The sequence below is a fragment of the Mus musculus genome, chromosome 10, assembly GCF_000001635.26.
Source record: "Mus musculus strain C57BL/6J chromosome 10, GRCm38.p6 C57BL/6J".
Classification (NCBI taxonomy): domain Eukaryota; kingdom Metazoa; phylum Chordata; class Mammalia; order Rodentia; family Muridae; genus Mus; species Mus musculus.
The window spans coordinates 5,017,848-5,035,201 of record NC_000076.6 but is presented as its reverse complement, the minus strand read 5'-3'; the positions used below and the strand labels follow the sequence as shown (position 1 = coordinate 5,035,201).

General features: G+C 41.9%; 1 protein-coding gene across 24 annotated transcripts in view; it reads left to right on the top strand.

Moving 5' to 3' along the window:
- The window catches only part of Syne1 (spectrin repeat containing, nuclear envelope 1), a 530,501-nt gene extending 515,491 nt beyond the window's left edge, over positions 1 to 15,010 (top strand). For 16 of the 24 annotated variants that reach the window (XM_017314045.2, XM_011243091.3, XM_011243086.2 and 13 more), the window contains 5 exons: positions 141 to 269; positions 2,073 to 2,285; positions 3,344 to 3,436; positions 4,768 to 4,826; positions 12,955 to 14,999. In XM_017314045.2, the coding sequence (XP_017169534.1) occupies positions 141 to 269; positions 2,073 to 2,285; positions 3,344 to 3,436; positions 4,768 to 4,826; positions 12,955 to 13,195 (735 nt within the window). In that variant the 3' untranslated portion in view covers positions 13,196 to 14,999. Of the gene's footprint in view, positions 1 to 140; positions 270 to 2,072; positions 2,286 to 3,343; positions 3,437 to 4,767; positions 4,827 to 12,954 lie in introns of all 24 variants that reach the window. The other 8 variants (NM_001347732.1, NM_001347711.1, NM_001079686.1 and 5 more) reach the window with 2 other exon arrangements.
- Positions 15,011 to 17,354: the final 2,344 nt, after the last annotated feature.

Below are 17,354 nucleotides of genomic sequence, written 5' to 3'. Positions count from 1 at the left end.
GGAAGGAAGGAAGGAAGGAAGGAAGGAAGGAAAGAAAGAAAGAAAGAAAGAAAGAAAGAAAGAAAGAAAGAAAGAAATTGAAATCTGTTCTAGAAAATTATTTATATCTGCTATTATTTTATGCTCTCTGTTTTTTATAGGAGTTCCATGAAATGAGCCATGCCTTGCTTCTCATGCTAGAAAACATTGACAGAAGGAAAAATGAAATTGTCCCAATTGATTCAACCCTTGACCCAGAGACACTTCAGGACCATCACAAGCAACTCATGGTGAGAACTGCTGGTATTTTTAAAGGCACATTAAAAACAAACAAAACAAAACAAAACAAAAAAAAAACAAAAAAAAAACCTTTGCATGCTCTTAACTTGTGCTCTAACTAAAGTCTCTAGCTTAGTTCTATAGGGTTTCTATTCATGAAACAAATATTTGTATACATCACACAGGACAACATGATTAACTGTTCATTGCCCAGTTGTACTAGTCTTAAGTGTTCTTTATCTCAGTCCCATTGTGTCTATTAAGGCAGCCATTTAGGGAAATATACTTACTCATTTTTTTCCTTAATATCTCTTTCTTTTTAAAAAAATTTATTAGATATTTTCTTTCAAATGCTATCTCAAAGGTCCCCTATACCCTCCCCCTGCCCTGCTCCCTTACTCACTCACTCCCACTTCTTGGCCCTGGCATTCCCCTGTACTGGGGCATATAAAGTTTGCAAGACCAAGGGGCCTCTCTACCCAGTGATGGCCGACTAGGCCATCTTCTGCTACATATGCAGCTAGAGACACGAGATCTGGGGGTACTGGTTAGTTCATATTGTTGTTCCACCTATAGGGTCGCAGACCCCTTCAGCTCCTTGGGTACTTTCTCTAGCTCCTCCATTGGGGCCCTGTGTTACATCCATATTTGCAGGGTAGGCCAAATAGCAGGATGTTGGGGCAGCTGGTCATATTGCATTCACTACCAGAAAACAGAGAAATGAGTGAATGAATGAGTGAGTGAGTGAGTGAGTGAGTGCTAGCACTCAGCTCTTGTTCTCCATTTATGCAGTTTCAGGAATGGTCCCTCTCACAACCAAGGCAATCCCCTAAAGGAATGGCCAGAGACTTGTGATGGTAGATTCTGCCAAGCTGATAGTTAACAGTATATAGCACAATGCACTTAGTGGATTATTGTAAAACTGAATTCAACCTATTTAGATGAAAAAAAAAAAAAAGACAGTTAAGACACTCAAGAGGAATTAAATAGGCCAGGTAAAAGAGACACAAGCATTGGTGGCAAGTTTGCAGACAGCTATGAGATAACTTGCTGCTATATCTTGCAAAACCAAAATATATCTATCTCATAGAAGCTTTTTCTGGCACTAAATTCACCTGGAAATTTACTGTGAAAATCCATATTCAAGGATGTTGAAACAATGTAACAGACAGTGTAGCTGGGTGATTGCTATAGCTGATAAGGAAGCAGGCTTGAGTTCTACTAGTAGACCGTGCTTCTCATCCTCTCTCTCTGTGACTGTACAATGTTGTAGCATAGCACTTAGAGCCCATTAACCTAAACTATTGAATTAGTAGCTTTCATTCACCATTAGAGGGATCTTTGAAACCAATAGGAGATAGTAGTCCTTACATATTTTTATTCAACCTCTACCTCTGGCAAAAACTTAGAAATTATCAATCACCACAGAGCATTTAAAAACGATTTAGCTAGACCTTAGAGTATGCCCATATTTGAGTTTCACTGTACCTAGATTTTAATGTTTTATTTTTCTGTCTAACAGATTATCTTTGATCCCGTTTTCATAGGATTTTCCTTTGTCAATATCTTCACATCCCCTATTCAGTTTAAACTTCCCCATAGTTCTTACTATGAACCCATGTGTCCAATGAGAATCCTGGGCTTAGAAGGAGGTCTTTTAGAACATACTTGACCATATAGGTTAGCATGGAGCCCCCGTGTCACATCATGTGAGCTTCAGTCCTGTGTGGAGGCTGCAGATACAAGAGCCCATGCAGGCAAGTTACTCTAAGTACTGAAACATCTTAAAGAACTGTCTCCTATCATACACGCAGCAAATAAAGCAGGAGTTGCTGAAGTCCCAACTCAGAGTGGCCTCACTACAAGACATGTCTCGCCAACTCTTGGTGAATGCTGAAGGTTCAGATTGTCTAGAAGCCAAAGAAAAGGTCCATGTGATTGGAAACCGGCTCAAACTTCTCCTGAAGGAGGTCAGCCATCATATCAAGGATCTTGAGAAGTTACTAGACATGTCAAGCAGTCAGCAGGTAAGCCCTCACACACTGTGTGTGGCATCACATCGCCGACAGCAGCCTGAAGCACTGTGTCTCCACCCATCATAGAAAGGCTCGGACGTGCCACTTGTCAGACCCAGAGTGGCCACTCTCTGTCACCGCTCTTTCAAGAGCTGTCTCAGAATACAAAAGCAGACTCGTAACTTTTATAACAGGACGGTGCTTTTGATTCTGTGAAATCCAAGAGACCTCTTCAGCCTGTTACCTCCAACCCTGTTGCTGTGACTACTGTGGCATTTAATTTCAACTGTTTATTTAAGAAATGACATGTTTTCCCATATACAACTGTGACAGACCAGAGCAGCCATTGTGTGTGAGTTTCGTGTTAAACACTGAGGAGAGTGTCTACTCTTCCTTTTGAATCTATCCATTCAGTCATGCATCCATTCACTGAAATGGACCGCTTCGTGTTTGTTTTGGCCCATTTTTCCACTTAAATAAACTCTACAATGGTCACATTGTTAGTTTTGAGACGTGTGCCTATAGATACAGTGGTACTTAGTCAGACTTCAGACATTCAGTTGTGAAATCTTTTCACAAGCACGAAACTGCTCATTCATCTGGAAGTATTCAAAGCACAGCCTCCCCAGAGTCACAACAGAATAGAAGCAACACGGTTTTTCTGACCTTACAAAGCAGACTCCTAGATAGCTCTCACTTGCTTCGAACATAAATGCACTGGACTCTGTCTGTCCTGAGTGACCTGTACTTATAAAGAGGATTTCCCTCACCATGCTACTCCCGCCTCAGCAAGCCAGTAATCAGCCCGATCTACCCAAGTCACAAAGAGATAACAAAGCCACAAAAATAAACACTAGCTATGGTTTCCAGAAGTCCCAAGCTTATACCAAGAAATCCCTGGTAAGCTAGGAGAACTCGGTTTCAGTCTTGTCATCTGAATCAGGTTTGCCTGCGGAGTGCCTGACCTTCATCATGGAGATGTAGATGAAGATGAAGAGGGCTGAGGTGGGAACTGAGTCCCTGGGTACTCTGGGATGTGGAGTTGTTGAATGTGACCTTTTTTCTTGCAGGATTTGTCATCATGGTCTTCTGCAGATGAGCTGGACACCTCAGGATCTGTGAGTCCCACATCCGGAAGAAGTACCCCAAACAGACAGAAATCGGTAACTTTCTGTTGGCTCTTTCCAGTTGGTCCATGGGTGGGAAGTGTGAGATATGACAGGCTTTGTGTCTACAGAATCCACAGGCTCAAAACTCGAGTCCCCAAACAGGAAAGGACAGTTACCTATGTAAATTTATTCCTCCAGCCTTGTAGCATATTCACAGCAATAAAACAGAGTGATTTTGTTTTTGTTTTTCCTTTTAATGAGCTCAACGTGTGGCTAATGTACAAGAAGAATATTTTTTCTTGATCAAATGGTCATTTCTAGAAATGGTTCTCATGTGTACCCTTGGTGGCCCCCTTTTTCAAATTACCACCAGCATGCCCACTAAAAAGGTGGGTTGTCATGCCCAGAAGTGCCACATACAGTAGAGGCGAATCGTGAGCATCTTGTGAGTCACTGAATTGATAGGACCGATGAAGTCGCATTGACTCTCAAGAGAAAGAGCTTCTGAGTCATAACACCCAAGGACTTCTGGGTAGTAACCCCAAAAGGGCACCCACTCAAACCAACACCATACCCAGCCCGCGGTGGAAACCGCCTCACCAGAGCACACAGAGGATAGACAGCAAAGTTGTCCCCGGTCCCCTCTAGACCTCGGTTCTCTGTGTATAGGAGCTTGTTTTTATTTTTGTTTGATTTTCTTTTTGGTCCGGCTTTATAAGTATATTCATTCCATTTCCCCTTAGAGTATAGAAGTAATAATTTCCTTTGTATTTTGTCATATATACTTACGTTCTATGCTGATACATGTGTTATCCTTACTAGACTTTCATTTGTGTTTTTACCAACATTCACTAGTTTCCTACAGACCCTGGTCTAAGAATGTGAAGGAACACTGGATTTTCTACTCAAAATTTAGCCTTGATTTATCTTCAGGATGTGACATGTTGAGCTTCAGCTCAGTTTCCTTAAAATTCTTACTATGGACTCTGGTCCCTCTAAGTTTCCAGAAGGCAAAAGCCTATGTGAATTATTTCTGAAGTATATAGAATAATGAAGTAAACTTCATGTTTAGAATCTCTAAGTGCACAGAGTGTCTTATAACACAGAGTCATCTGTGCTTTAGCCTGGAGTGGCAGAGGCTGTGCCCACTGTGGGTGCACACTACAATCATACCTCATGTTATATTAATGGCTGATACTATAAATATGAGTCTAGTCCACTCCTTCCACTGAAGAAAAGCCAGTTTCCTTGTTCTATGGGTATCGGTCATTGCGTTTGATTTGTTTGCCCTTTGCTGCCTTCTTAGTTGTTTTCATTGGTTAGCTTGTCTTTATTTGCCTGGACTGAACATTCTTCTTTCTTTACCCCCTGTTCATTGCAAACAGCCACGAGGCAAATGTAGTCTCTCACAGCCTGGACCCTCTGTCAGCAGCCCAAAGAGCAGGTACCTTGTTCTCCTGGTTTCCACCTGTTCTAGATCCCCTAAGAGGATGATAAAAATTGCCCATGAGTTAGGGAAGCCTCTAATCTGGTGTGTCTCAGGTGGGGAGTGGAGATATTTCACCTCTTCCTAGTAGATTGGAAGAGAACTCTACCCAAAGAGAACAGGTAAATCTCATAGTGGAATTTGTCTTCCATCAAAATTTTGTTTCCCTGTATTTACTCCATCTGATCTTGTGGATCAAAACATACACTGTGTGTCCATGAATGTGCAATTCAATTAGTGGCACAACTGCCATTGGTTCATGGCAGATTTTATCATCCTCTTCCCTTCTCGATTTTACAAGAAGGCAGGTAACTGATCAGTGAATTATTTCACCCCTCACAGAACCCACAAATCTGCATAAAATATACTAACATTCCCAAGTTTGTTTGTTTGTTTGTTTTAATTTTACCTTCCTGTTTTATCCAGATTGTGGGTTTTAGATTTTTCAAAATGGCCAAGCCAAATTTGGTGTTCTTCATTTAAAATTATGAAGCACTCTTCTGCTCGCCCTAACACTTGGCTCCCAGCAACACCCTCACCTTCCTCATACTTGGGAGCTCCTTCACTCTGAAGCCAGGGTCAGCCCTTGCCCTGTTCACTCACCCCTATGCTGCTGCAATTCACACTTGCCTCTAGGGTCCCCGTTGCGCCCCCCCCACCCCCCGCAGTTAGCAACGCTTCGCCTTTTCTGTTGTTGGTGTGGTGTCTGTATGCCTCTGACCTGCCACCACTCAGCTTATGTTCCCCCAGAAAAATTTTTTTCTTTCTTTTCTTTCTGATTTTTCTTTCTTTCCTTTTTTTTTTTTTTCCTTTTTGGGAAATGAAAATACTTTTCTAGTAGCCGAGTTTTCAGTCATAGTTCCAGTCTGTTCCCCATAAAAATATCTGCCCTTTTGGAAACTTAACACCACTGAGAAGAAATCTGAATGGAGATGAGGAAATGCATAGCTGTAAACTGGCCCTCAGTCATGGTTTCGGTTTATCAGCCATGTGATGCAGGACTGGCTATTTCATGCATCATCCTTACTCAGCTGAAGTAACAGAGCATATTTTCATATGCTTTCTTGTTTCAAGCCCCCTTTTACTGTAGTCCCCTCCCCCTGCTTTTATTTTTGTATTTGGTTGGTTGGTTGGTTGGTTTGAAAACAAGGGTCTGGTTTTTTGTTTGTTTGTTTGTTTTGTTTTCAACAATCCATAATAAAATAGCAATAATGAAATATTGAATAAATCTTTCTGGCACCTAGGCAGATAATGATGGTCATCTGTGGGTGATCGTATGCCCTCTTCACCATCCACCTACAAGGAAAAGCAATCCCATCCTGTAGGGAGCATTGTATTATCTAATTCCCCTTCTCCCACAAATGAATTGTGGATGTTCCGTGACCAGAGGTGAAGCCATCCCACAGCAGTCCTTTGAGAAAGCCACAGATCCAGTCCTCTGACTGACAAAAGGGATGTTGCTAATAAGGGAGGAAGAAGTTAGATGGCAGCAAGAGTAGCCATTGGATCACAAATACCAAATCTATCTGCTCCCCTAATTAGTTTAGGCTGCCACCTAGGCGTTCTGAATGGCTAACATGTTGTCTCTTAAGGCATCAGTTGCTTTCATGTGCCTAACAGGTCTTTTACCAATGTGCCTGCCACATTCCCGCTGCAATACTCACGAAGCTCCTATCGGCTCTATTCTGCCCAGAATCGCTAATTAACACTCCTCTGAAAGTTCACCAGTGCTCTCTCGGGTCCCTTGGGAGGGAATCGATTGCAAGGAGGCTTTACCTGGGTGACATGCTCCATCAAACACCTTGGCAAACGAGCTCCTCAACTCCAGGGAACCTTGGATCAGGGGCACTCAGCCCTGTCAATGGGCACAGAGGGGATGTTTGCCTCACTTACAGTCTAGGCAGCTATCCATTCTTTGGCACAGAAGCTGACCTTGTGTTTGATCTTGCACTGCTCCAACAAATCTGGAAGGTTACCGAAGAAGCACGGGATTTAGAGACAGATGCTATCTTCTGAAAACAAGAAGGAGCTAGTTTGGGAAGGTATTGGTTTAAAGGGAGAGGTTGTATTTTGTTGTGGTTTTCAACTAAATGGTAACAACATCCTCACCTGTTATATATTTCAGTTGAAATTTAAGTTGGCAATTCCATGTTCTCATTGATTATTACAATAGTCTAATTGGATGGAGGCCTGTTACTCAGAGTCTCTTTAGGCCCCAAATCTACAAAATCAATACATGATGCTTTCTTCCATTAAGAGATATGAGATCCAGAGATTCCTAGAATCAATTACCAAGAGCTTCCAAAGAACTTGCTAAGATTATAAGAAACCAAAAATACAAAATAAAACGGTGCCTGCATTTATACTGCCCCATAATACTACTGGGTTTCATTTGAGGTTAAGCACATAGAAGTGTGCCTTCAGAACAGTGCTGTTTGTGGTCCCAGCATCTGACATAAGATTCTGTAACCCCGTCACCAAAAGTCTTCCATACAGATATGCACGGATGAGCAACAGTTTAAGAAACTGGGAAGGTGATGTGCTAGTTTTCAGCAAGATAGTAGACTGTGATTCTCTTCACCCTGTGTGGGATGAAGGATTACTTCACTCTACAGCTGAGAACACAGAGAGGCAGAACTTTTCTGGATGCTTTTAGTTTTGGCCTCTTCTGCACAAAGAATTAAGAAGGAATAGGAGCCAAAAAGGACTAGCTGAAGTCCTGGTAGGAGGCCCAAGAAAGAGGGGTCCTTTTAAATTGAAAATTTCAAATTTCAAAGGTAGTCAAATACATTTAAGCAAGCCAGTAGGGGGTTTCTTTTGCTTGTTCACTAAGGGACTCCTAAAGGTGCTGTTCAATTGATTGTGAAATTTGTTTTCCAATTTCTTCAATTGGACTCTTCCTGGAAGCCCATTGTTCAAAGCATCCAAAGAGCCTTAGCATAAAGCAGTTGCCCTTGGAGAGGCAGCTGCATTCATGCCTGAAGACAACTGTAGGGTGGGGCACCAACAGGCTTCTCTTTTGCTCTTCTGAAGTGGGATGTCCCAGTGTTTGGGAAATAATATCTTTGAAACCACTGTTAGTAAGTCAGAAATGTTTTCCCGAGAGAACAGACTGAATTCAGCAGTTTTCAAGGATATTACTCAGCACACCCCAGTATAGCCATACAGAGAACAACTGTTAGGTGCTGGCATTTATCTAGTACTTAATGTGTTTTGAGCACCATGCTAAGAATTGTGTGTGTTACCTCAGTTAACATCCCTGTGATATGGCTGGCTAGATCCCTCAACTTACAGACAAGAACAAGAGATTAGAAATATGAACACAGGTCTCACAAGACTCTGAACCCTACTATACTGAAAAGACACCTCTCTCCCACTGGGATGTCCATAGTAGGATTAATCAAGCAATGTATGCATAGGACCAGGTGAACTTTCCATTTGGAAGGAGGGAATAACAGAGCCCTCAGTTGCTTCTTGCAACTTGCCTTCTCAGCACACAGCTAGGAGCTACTGAATGTCAAACACTATAGATGGACAGCTAGAAATTTCTGCATATGGAATTTATGTATCCTGTCTAACAAGTGTCAAAACAAACTGAAAATATCCCCCCCAGCTTTGTAAGATGTACACATGTAATTATCTCATTATATCTTCCTTGACCCTGTGGGATCTGCAAACTGAGTTACCTACTATATGCAGATCCCCAGGCCTCAGGGTTCTCTTTGTTATATGCACTTTCTTTTGTGTCATTTGGTTTTAGACCCTGGTCCATCCCTTACTTTCCTCCTTCTTCCATGAGTATGTGTTCTAGAAAAGGGACAAACAGTTATTTTTCTGCCAATCTGAAAGAAATAGAAGAGAAAGATGAGATAGAGATTTACTTAGAGAGAATATGCACATGTTATTCTGGACAAAATTACTTAAAATATCCCTATTGATTGAGTTCTTTGGGTACAGCCACACAGTTAAGTGTTCCCATACAAATGCAGTCTACACTGTCACCCTTGTCTATACAGAAGCCATTGAAGAATGGCCATGAGCAAGGCCACTTATCACTATTGCTCTGTCTTCTATTGAATTTTTCAGTACTCTTGAAAATTGGATGACCTTAAGTCAGTAAGTTAATATTAAAATAAGCACCCTTTTACTCTGAGATGATTAACCTATTGGCGCTAAAATCTCTAAGGCAGAGTCACCCTGATGGAGCAACTTTGAAACTCTGAGAATTCTTACAGTTACTTCAGGTTGAGTGAGCACTTGTCTCAGTAGGTAGACTGGACATTTAGTCCAATTGCACTGATAACCACTAAGTACTGTGTGTTCTCTTTGTCCCTGCCTCCTCAGCCCATTACTTCTCGCTAAGTTGGCATCAACAGTAGAAGTCAGGTGGCGGTTACATTTTACTAAAGAACGTTCTGATGTGGTTAAATGTGCCATGTCCTCCAAAGGATTCTGTCACATGTGAGCCCATGCTCTCCAAATGATAATCTCTCTAGTTCTTGGTAGGAATGAACTGGTCATGACAAAACCTCTGGGTTTTTTTTGTTTTTTTGTTTTTTTTATATCCTGTCCTTTAACCTCACAGAAGCTAATAATTGACAAAGAGGAGCTATCCAGCTCCATTTGATTGAATTCTTAATTGTTTTGTGGACCTTTTCCCATCCCTAAAGTATCTAAATATCTCCTGGTTGAAGTGGTCTTGAGGAATGGAGCTTCATCTTCAGCCATTTATCCAGGGTCAGTGCTGTTTGCCAGGGACTATTTTCACATCAACATGTACTCAAGGATCATGCCAAAGAAAAACCCAGTACAGAGTCTGCCCTCCCCTTCTATCTCATATTTCTCAGGACACTTTAAAACAAACAAACTATTGAGTAAGCCATCAAAGAAAAAATGACTTTGGTACTTAATATGCTATGCCATCCGTCTTCTTTGAAAACAATGAAAGGAACCAAAAAAAGAAAAAAAAAAGAAAGAAAGAAAGAAAGAAAGAAAGAAAGAAAGAAAGAAAGAAAGAAAGAAAGAAAGAAAATAATGAAAGGAATACCAGAGAAGCAGGTGTAGCTACCTGAGGATTTTGCGACTTCCTGGAAACATAGTCCCCTGACAGTGATAGAATGACATGTGACAAATGCCTTTATGACTTGAAATGTTGATTTTAAACACAAGGAAACTACTTTCCAATGTTTTAGGAAGAAAACATTGGTGTTTGCTTCTACATGTGAAATATATGTAACATAAATGTGCCTGTAGTTCATGTCACCAACCAAAGGATCAGAGAGTGGAGAGTGTGGTCATAGATCAAGATCAAGGAGTGCAGTGGGCAAGAGTCTAGGGAAGATCTTGATAGACTTATTTTTAATGTGTCATTTGACTACTGTTAGAGTCAGAGTCCTGGAGCTGGGAAGATGGCTCAGTTCTGTGCTTGCTGCATAAGCGTGAGACTGTGAGTTTGGACACTCAGCCTCCAAGTAAAATATATCTGAAATTCTGGTGCTGAGGAGGCAGAGACAGAGGAGCTCTGCACTTTATTGGTCAGCTAGTCTTGCTGTGTTCATGAGCTTAGGTTCAGTGAGAGACCCTGTCTCACAAAATAGGAAGGATAGCAATAGAAGAAGACATCTGACATCAACATTTGGTCCCACAACCACACATACATACACAAAAAAATGTACAAACACACACAAACACACACTGATCCTTAAAGAGGGTCCAAGTTGGGATCATTGAAGTCTCTTCACTGGGCTCCTTGCTAGTGATCTCAACTCGGGTCTTCATCCTGAGAGCCTTCTCTCCATCATCTGGAATATGAAGCTAATGTGCACACATCTCAGGTGTCAGTTGTGAGGGTAAATGAGGAATACCCAAGTGTTGCCTAGCATTTTTTTTTCAGAATAAACATTAACTCTCCTTAGCTACTTACCTACAACATGAGGCAAAGGGCTACATATACCACCCCTATCTAAGCAGGAATATCTTATAATTGGGAGCTTAGGAAGTTTCTGTTTCACACCCTCTTCCTATTATAGTAAGGCACATCCTATTTATTTTACACTTTGCTGGTTTTCCTTGAAACATACATTTTCTGCTATCCAGCTAGTTAGGAATAACTCACTAGGTCTGGCATCAAGGAATTTTCCCATTAGATGGTGAGGCAACTCTTTTGGACTCTCAGTTGGGGCCTGTTTATATTGACAAATCAGTAGAACTCACAAATCACATAGAATATGGAGTTGAACAACTGGAAGCTCTCTGGCCTCATTAGAAGAGTCTGTCACACTGAGGCAGGCTGAGTTGGTCAGGGTTACACTGCCTTTCGTTGTGGGCTTCAGGGAGAAGTGAGGTTATAGTTTAAGGTGGTGATTTTTCTCCCTCCGTTATAGTTCAAAACCAGACTAGAGACACAGGTCAGTGCGAATTGCTTAGGACTTTAACACTGGCCTCTCTCCTACCCTCCTCTTACAGTTCAATCACAGATTTGCGTAGCTCCTCTGTTCCCTTTAAGAAGGTTGTGCCTGTATTTTTATTGTAACATTTATTTTCTCAGGCACCACACCTCTTCCTCCACTAATCTCAGGTAATCTTCAGAAATTAACAGCCAACTGGGAAGCTGCAAACATCCTATCTTTTTAGAATCTAAACCTGTGGAGTTACCAACATAGATTTTATATCTCTGTTAACAAAGGCATGATGTCCTTATGTTATACTTAACTCTTGAGAAAATTCAGATTAGGGCCTTGGAAATACATCTTCTTGGTATATCTAGTAGTTTTTGCTCACAGGATACTGTTAGATATATATGTCCATAAAATAGCTGTTGTAAAACAAAACAAAACCAAAAAAAAAAATTCTTAGCCATTTTCACAAGTAACCCAACAGAGCATTAATGACTGCTCCAAAAAGAAGTGAGTTAGCATACCAACTTAGAGCAAACTGTTTCCACATTCAGGACTTCAGCCACTGTTTCTTATGAATGCCTCAAACCCCTGTGCTTTCCCTAATGCAGTTAAAGCAAGATGGGAAAACTTGGCACTTTAAATCTAGAAGGAGCTTCAAAGTGACAATCTTTCCTCTCTGGGAAATAGTGGTGATTACACAAAGCCACTGCGTTGGTGATAGACCAGACTAGAATCTGCTCTTCATTGCTTGTGTTTCAGAGACAGACTTCATTGCTGTTCTTTGTGCAGTTTTGAAACTATGTTATCCTGTTGAAACATTATTCTGGACAAAATTATTTAAAATACTTAATATCAATATCCATTGACTAAGTTCTTCAGACAAGGTTACGCAGTTAACTTTTTCCCATACAAATTCCATCTACACTGGCACCCACATTTATCCAAAAGCCAGTGAAGAATGGCCAAGTGCAAGTCCACTTATCAAAGTTGTTCTGCCTTCTGTTGAATTTCCCAGCATTCTCAAAACTTGTATGATCTTTCTTAGGTCAGTAACTTAATATCAAAAAGTGCCAGGAGCAGATGCTGGTGAGATGCAAGATGAAAGCAGGCATAGTCTGAGATGAAGTATCTTCCCTGGGTCTGAGCAGTGTGACCGAGGGCATTCTTACCCTGGTACTACATGGCTTGGATCTTACTCAGGGTGCTTAGAAGTGACACACTGTGGGGTTCTCGCAACTCATTTGGTCTAACTGTGTTCCTGATATTCTGAAGCCAAAAAGGACCACATCAAACATCTATATCTTAGTTATCCTGAGTTTATTTCATTTATGCAATTATCATTTTTGATTGGAAAATGTTCACCAAACTGAGTAGAGGGAGCATAAGTTGGCTGCACTTTGTCACCTTTAATTGACTGATTGGATGTTTAGTTTCGAGTTATCATCCTTTCGCAGAACTGTTCCTTTGGTCATAGGGAAGCGACCCAGGCAGCCTACAGAAGGCTCACAGATCTTATCTCGGTGGTTGGGAAATGACAAGGGCACCCTGAGGAAGACTGACTACTCAGTGCCAAATTGGGTTGTGTTTTGCATGGCCCTTTATGTCCCAGGGAGGCACTAGAGCAAGAAACACTAAAGCAAGCCCATCATGTATTTGAGTTGAGTTGTTTATGTCAATTCTTCCCTTAGGTCCACAAGAGATGGCTCCGATTCCTCCCGTTCTGACCCCAGGCCAGAACGGGTGGGTCGAGCCTTCCTGTTCCGGATCCTCCGGGCAGCTCTTCCCTTTCAGCTGCTCCTGCTGCTGCTTATTGGACTCACCTGCCTTGTACCCATGTCAGAGAAAGACTACAGCTGTGCCCTCTCCAACAACTTTGCCCGATCCTTCCATCCGATGCTCAGATATACCAACGGTCCTCCTCCACTCTGAAGCAAGCAGACATCCCCACACAAGTGCAGGCAGTAAGAGGAGAAGGAATATCAAATGGCCGAGAAGCACCTAAAGAAAAGTTCAACATCCTTAATCATCAGGGAAATGCAAATCAAAACAACCCTGAGATGGAGACAAATGCTCCACCATGTTCATAGCAGCCTTATTTATAATAGCCAGAAGCTGGAAAGAGCCCGGATGTCCCTCAACAGAGGAATGGATACAGAAAATGTGGTACATTTACACAATACTCAGCTATTAAAAAACAATGAAATTCCTAGGCAAATGGATGGAACTAGAACATATCATCCTGAGTGAGGTAACCCAATCACAAAAGAACACACATGGTATGCACTCACTGATAAATGGATATTAGCCCCAAAGCTCCAAATACTAAAGATACAATTCACAGATCAAATGAAGCTCAAGAAAAAAGAAAACCAAAATGTGGGTGCTTCCGTCCTTCTTAGAAGGAAAACAAAATACTCACAGGAGCAAAATATGGAGATAAAATGTAGAGCAGAGACTGAAGGAGAAGCATCCAAAGACTGTCCCACCTGGGCATTCATCCCATATACAGTTACCAAACCCAGACACTATTGTGGATTTCAAGAAGAAAATGCTGAAAGGAGCCTGATATAGCTGTCTCCTGAGAGGCCCTGCCAGAGCCTTACAAAGGTGGATGCTCACAGCCAACCACTGGACTGTGCATGGGGTCCTCAATAGAGGAGTTAAAGGACTGAAGGAGTTGAATGGAATTGCAACCCCAGAAGAAGAACAACAATATCAACCAACCAGTCCCCCCAGAGCTCCCAGGGACTAAGCCATCAACCAAGGAGCACGCATGGCTCTAGTTGCAGAGGATGGCCTTGTCATGCATCAATGGGAGGAGAGGTCCTTGGTTCTATGAAGGCTCGATAGATAGATGCCCCAGTGTAGGGGAATTGAGGGTGGGGAGGTGGGAGTGGGTGGGTTGAGGAACACCCTCAGAGAAGCAGGGGGAGGGAAGATGGGATAGGGGGTTTCGGGGGGGGGGACCAGGAAAGGGGATAACATTTGAAATCTAAATAAAGAAAATATCCAATTAAAAGAAAAAAAGAGGGGAACAGGCCCAAAACAACCCCAGGCTGTTAGAGAAGACGTGATCTTGGCAGAGGTCCTCATATGACAGCTTCAGTTCTCCATACCCTTTGTGGGGGGAAAATGAGCCTTTGGACATAGACAGTAAACAGCAGGAGACACTGGACATAGACAGTAAACAGCAGGAGGCACAAAACATGGGATTGGTACTGTGTCATTTGACACTCTGAGCCTTAATAAGAAATTAAGTTAAGGACATATAGTGTTCCCTGGACCCATGAAATCTGGGCCTTTGGCATAGCCAATGGCTCTCTCTACTGGGCCATCTGGGCAGCTTTCCTATGGTGCTGCTCGATCAACCCAAAAGCCTCTCTCCCAGGCACCATGTCAGTATTGTACAACCTATCATCCCACCCTGCTGGGGGCTTTAGAACTTCTCACAGACCATTTTTAGGAAGGCATATGGCAGCTTCCTTTCTACCTTGGTTTCTTTGGGGCATGATGCTTTGATGTTGCTTTAGAGGCACAGGCTGTAAATCTGAAAGGCACTTAAAAAAAAGGTATAAAGAAAATCTGGATGTAATAAAATCATGGAAAGCTTTATGTGAAGAAAATTGAATGTTATAGTATAAAAAAGATATTTATGAATGTACAGTTTGCTAAAGCCAAGTTTTTGTTTGTTGATTTCTTTGCATTTATTATAGACACTATAAAGAACGTTGTCACAAAAAAAAACCTTGTCTGTGCTTTTTCTTTCTTTAAAACATAATTTGAATTTTCATTATTCACTAAAACAAAATCTAAGTTATCTTTTCATTGTTAGTGTTAAGCCATACTTTAAGTCTGGCAATATTATTTACATGTTAAATAGCATATACTTGGATGCTTTGGTGATGGTGGAGGAAGAGGAGGAGGAGGTGGAAAGAGAGAGAGAGAGAGAGAGAGAGAGAGAGAGAGAGAGAGAGAGATTGATTTGAAGTCATAGAACAAGTTTCCCCCTGAACAAATTTGGACAGAAACCAAATCACATTTTCTAAATGGGTCAGTATGACAGGTGTACTCAGTGGCTGGTGCGGTCTCCTTCCCATAACTCTGGTGGTCAGTGGAATTAACAAGAAGTCCAGCATTCTCAGTCACTGCCTTGGAGGAAGAACACAACACATGTTGGATTCTTTGTGAGTACAAAACCCAAAGTGGTTCTTGTTACTTCAGTACACAGGAAGTTGAATTCACATATTCCTTATGAAAACTAGAGAGAAACTCCTAATATTGCCCTTTTGGCTCTGTTCTAAATTTTTGGGTTTTACCCACACTTGCTTTTTTCTTTCTTTTTTCTTTAATGAATGGAGCTAGAAGGAAAGTTTGTACTGAAGGAAAAAGGTAGCTAGAGGTGTGTATGCACACAGGAACCTGAAGAGGCCTCTTACTCTGCAGCAAATCAGATCTCATAGATTCCAGCTTCCTACACATGCCTTTGTTCCCTTTGCACAGTTGGAAAAGCTCCATAAGATCCCTGTCAGAGCCCTCTGCTCACATCCATCCCAAAGGTGCACATGGTCTGTGAATCTTCCTGAAGCCTCCCTTTAGAGCACTGCTTTTTCCTTTCAGCTCTTTTGATCCTTAGCTACTAGCTACTAAGATGAAAATTTCTTCCTCTAGTATTTATGCTTTAATTCATAAGATGCCAACACACCATCATCAAGCAAAGACAGGACGATTGAAGAGTTAGAAGCCAGCTAGGGCTTTTACAGTGAGATGCTATCTCAAATAAAAAAATATTAAAAAAAGAAAGAAGGATGACTTTATTCTACCCTATGACCTTGCCAACTATAGGTCGTATAGAGTGATTTGATGCTAATTAAATTATAATTTATCATTGATAATTTTAGGAGGAGCATATTCAAATATACATTGAAGCTTCTCTTTGAAATAGGTTTTGGTACCCCAGAATATATTTCTAAGTTTCACTGGATACTGGTCTACATTGGCTGCTCTCTGAATTTGAAAGGACAGGTTCCCATTTTCCTTTGTGTCCTCTCTGCTTCCTTCACCACCTCGGCCACACTAGTCCCCTAAATATTCAAGTTTATAGATTCTGCTAAATAAATTATTTAGACCAATCTGGGGCACTTACAAGGCCCTGAAGCTGTCTCCTGTAGTTTCTGCTGTGGGGTAGGTTGGGTACCGTCTCAGCAGGAGTCTGTTCCAGGGCTTAGTAAGCTGAAGAACTTGAACTCACATCAGACCTTGCATCCATCTCTGGGCAGGGCCAGGGCATTGCATTTACACATCTACTTGGATGATGCTATCCGTACTGTGGACAAGCATTAATTAGTTAATTAATTGATTAGTTTTTATTTACATTTCAAATGTTATCTCCCTTCCCGGTTTTGCCACACAAACTCCCCATTCCCATCCTATCCCCCTTCCCTCTGCCTCTATGAGAGTGCTCCCTCACCCACCCTCCCACTCCCACCTCACCAGCCAAGCACCCTGCTATGCTGCGGCACCAAGCCTCCATAAGACCTAGGGCCTCTCCTCTCATTAATGACTAACAAGGCCATCCTCTGCTACATATGCAGCTGGATCCACGGGTCCCTCCATGTGTTCTCTTTGGTGGTTTAGTTCCTGGGAGCTCTGGGGGGGGTGGAGGGGTCTAGTTAGTTGATATTGTTGTTCTTCCTATGGGGTTCCACTAACTTCACTTCTTCCCCTAACTCTTCCATTGTCTTTTATTCTTACTATTCCTTCCCTCCTTTCTTATGAGGCAGCTTACAAGCTACCTCCTAGTTGAAGAATATTCTGGCCACTTCTCAACCATCCTTGACCTCCCTGCACTGATCTTTCTTCTTTGGGACATTCCTAGCATGAGTGCTCTATTGTCTTCTCTCAGGCAGTTCCTACCTAATTCCCCTGACAACAACTCCCAGGAAGGACGCTCCTTTAGAAAAATGAAAGGCAGCTTTGAGAGACAACCAGCAGCGTGCAATCAGAGCTAAAGGAACCCCTGAGCACAGGTCCGAGACGGGGCATTCTTCAGCTTCCACCTCCCTCTCATGACCCTTCTGCTTGAAGTAGA